Source organism: Lichtheimia ornata (genome assembly GCF_029851405.1).
Source record: "Lichtheimia ornata isolate CBS 291.66 chromosome Unknown scaffold00422, whole genome shotgun sequence".
In the NCBI taxonomy this organism is placed as follows: Eukaryota; Fungi; Mucoromycota; class Mucoromycetes; order Mucorales; family Lichtheimiaceae; genus Lichtheimia; species Lichtheimia ornata.
In genome coordinates, this window is record NW_026695737.1 from 1 (window position 1) to 1,718 (window position 1,718).

Below are 1,718 nucleotides of genomic sequence, written 5' to 3' on the forward strand. Positions count from 1 at the left end.
CTGTTCACTCAGCCTATCGCCAATTCCATGATGATTAATTGGTTCGACACCCTTCTCGATTACACATTCAATGTCGTTCATTTACCTGGAACTAAAAACATCTTACCAGATCATCTCTCTCGCCTTTTTGAAGGGAATACCAAAAGGCTGGAGGGGGATATGGCATATAAGCCAAGCGAGTTAAGCGATGCAACACATAAAAGGATCACCTCCGAAAGGTTTGCATCCAAGACACAACGTGTTTTCCGCGTACACAAAATAGAAAACAATGACAATGAACGCATGACTGCACCAATCGAAGAACGTAACGCAATACTAGAAAGATCTCATTTACTTGGCCACATTGGAGCTGAAGCCATGGTCAAAGACATACATCACAACCAAGGTTATCATTGGACAAACATCTTACATGATGCAGTAGACTACGTAAAGAAATGCCAAACGTGCCAAAGAAACAACATTAGCAAACGAGGATACCACCCTCTAAGACCAATCTACGCATACTTACCAGGCGATCATTGGGCTATGGACCTCGCTGGTGATTTCGAGGAATCCGACAGCCACAACAAATACCTGTTAATATTGGTCGACGTGTGCACCCGATTCTGCCTATTGAGGCCTATACCAAACAAAGAAGCTGTAACCATTGCCAAAGAATTGGTCAAAGTATTTTCAGACTTTGGATACCCACGCATCATACAATCTGACAACGGTGCTGAATTCAAAAATCAGCTACTCAAAGAAGTGCTTGACAACATCGGTGTTGATCACCGACTTACCACACCGTATCACCCACAAGCCAATGGGCTAGCAGAACGATGGGTCCAATCAGCTGTCATGATCATACGTAAATCAATAGATGGCACCAGCAAAGACTGGGATTACTTTGTACCAGCCACACAATTGGCATTGAATAACAAAATATCCAAAAGACTAAACACACCACCATTCACATTAATGTTCGCAAGGAAGCTCAATCCTTTTCGCGATTACAGGAATGACAAAGTGTTTAGGCCTATGACACAGGCACAGCTTTTAGAGAACATCGAGCACATGACCAACATTGTATTCCCCGCTATAAAAGAGCGCACAGACTTTGTGGTACAACAACAAAAAGAGCACTTTGACAATACACATAACATCATAAACTTTACACCTGGAGATCATGTCATGGTTAAAATACCTACGCGTACAGGCAAGCTAACACCGGTATATGAAGGCCCTTATAGGGTACTACGTAAAAACAATGGAGGTGCATATGAATTGCAAGATGAAACGGGTGAATTACTCCCTCGCAATTACACACCCTTAGAGCTCAAATTGGTTGAACAAGAGGAATTAGTTCCCGCCGATGAGCTTTATGAAGTAGAATCCATTATCAATCACCGTGGCAAAGCCGGCAATCGCGAATACCTAGTCCGATGGAAAGGATACGGACCACAAGATGACTCCTGGTTAACACCTGACAAGTTTTCCTATGACAAGACTATCAAGACATATTGGCAACGAAGAAAAACTCACTCCACCAACAACGACCTTCCAGCATCAACGAGAAAACGCAAACGAGCAACAACCGATTCATCCACGGACAGCCCAACACGACGCAACAAACGATCACAGCAAGCTTAGCTCGTCTCTCTGCAAATGTACCTCGAGACTGGGAGGGGGTGATGTTGTATTCTGTAATTGTTTATGGATACGATATCTAGAAACATAGA

At 43.2% G+C, this 1,718-nt stretch overlaps 1 protein-coding gene across 1 annotated transcript; it reads left to right on the top strand.

Annotated features, from left to right (window-relative positions):
* Positions 1-27: 27 nt before the first annotated feature.
* On the top strand, positions 28-1,629 carry O0I10_013300 (uncharacterized protein; the record flags this gene model as incomplete). Its single annotated transcript, XM_058493085.1, has 1 exon — positions 28-1,629. One exon carries the CDS (start codon positions 28-30, stop codon positions 1,627-1,629), a length of 1,602 nt encoding a protein of 533 aa, XP_058336149.1.
* Between the last annotated feature and the right edge of the window lie 89 nt (positions 1,630-1,718).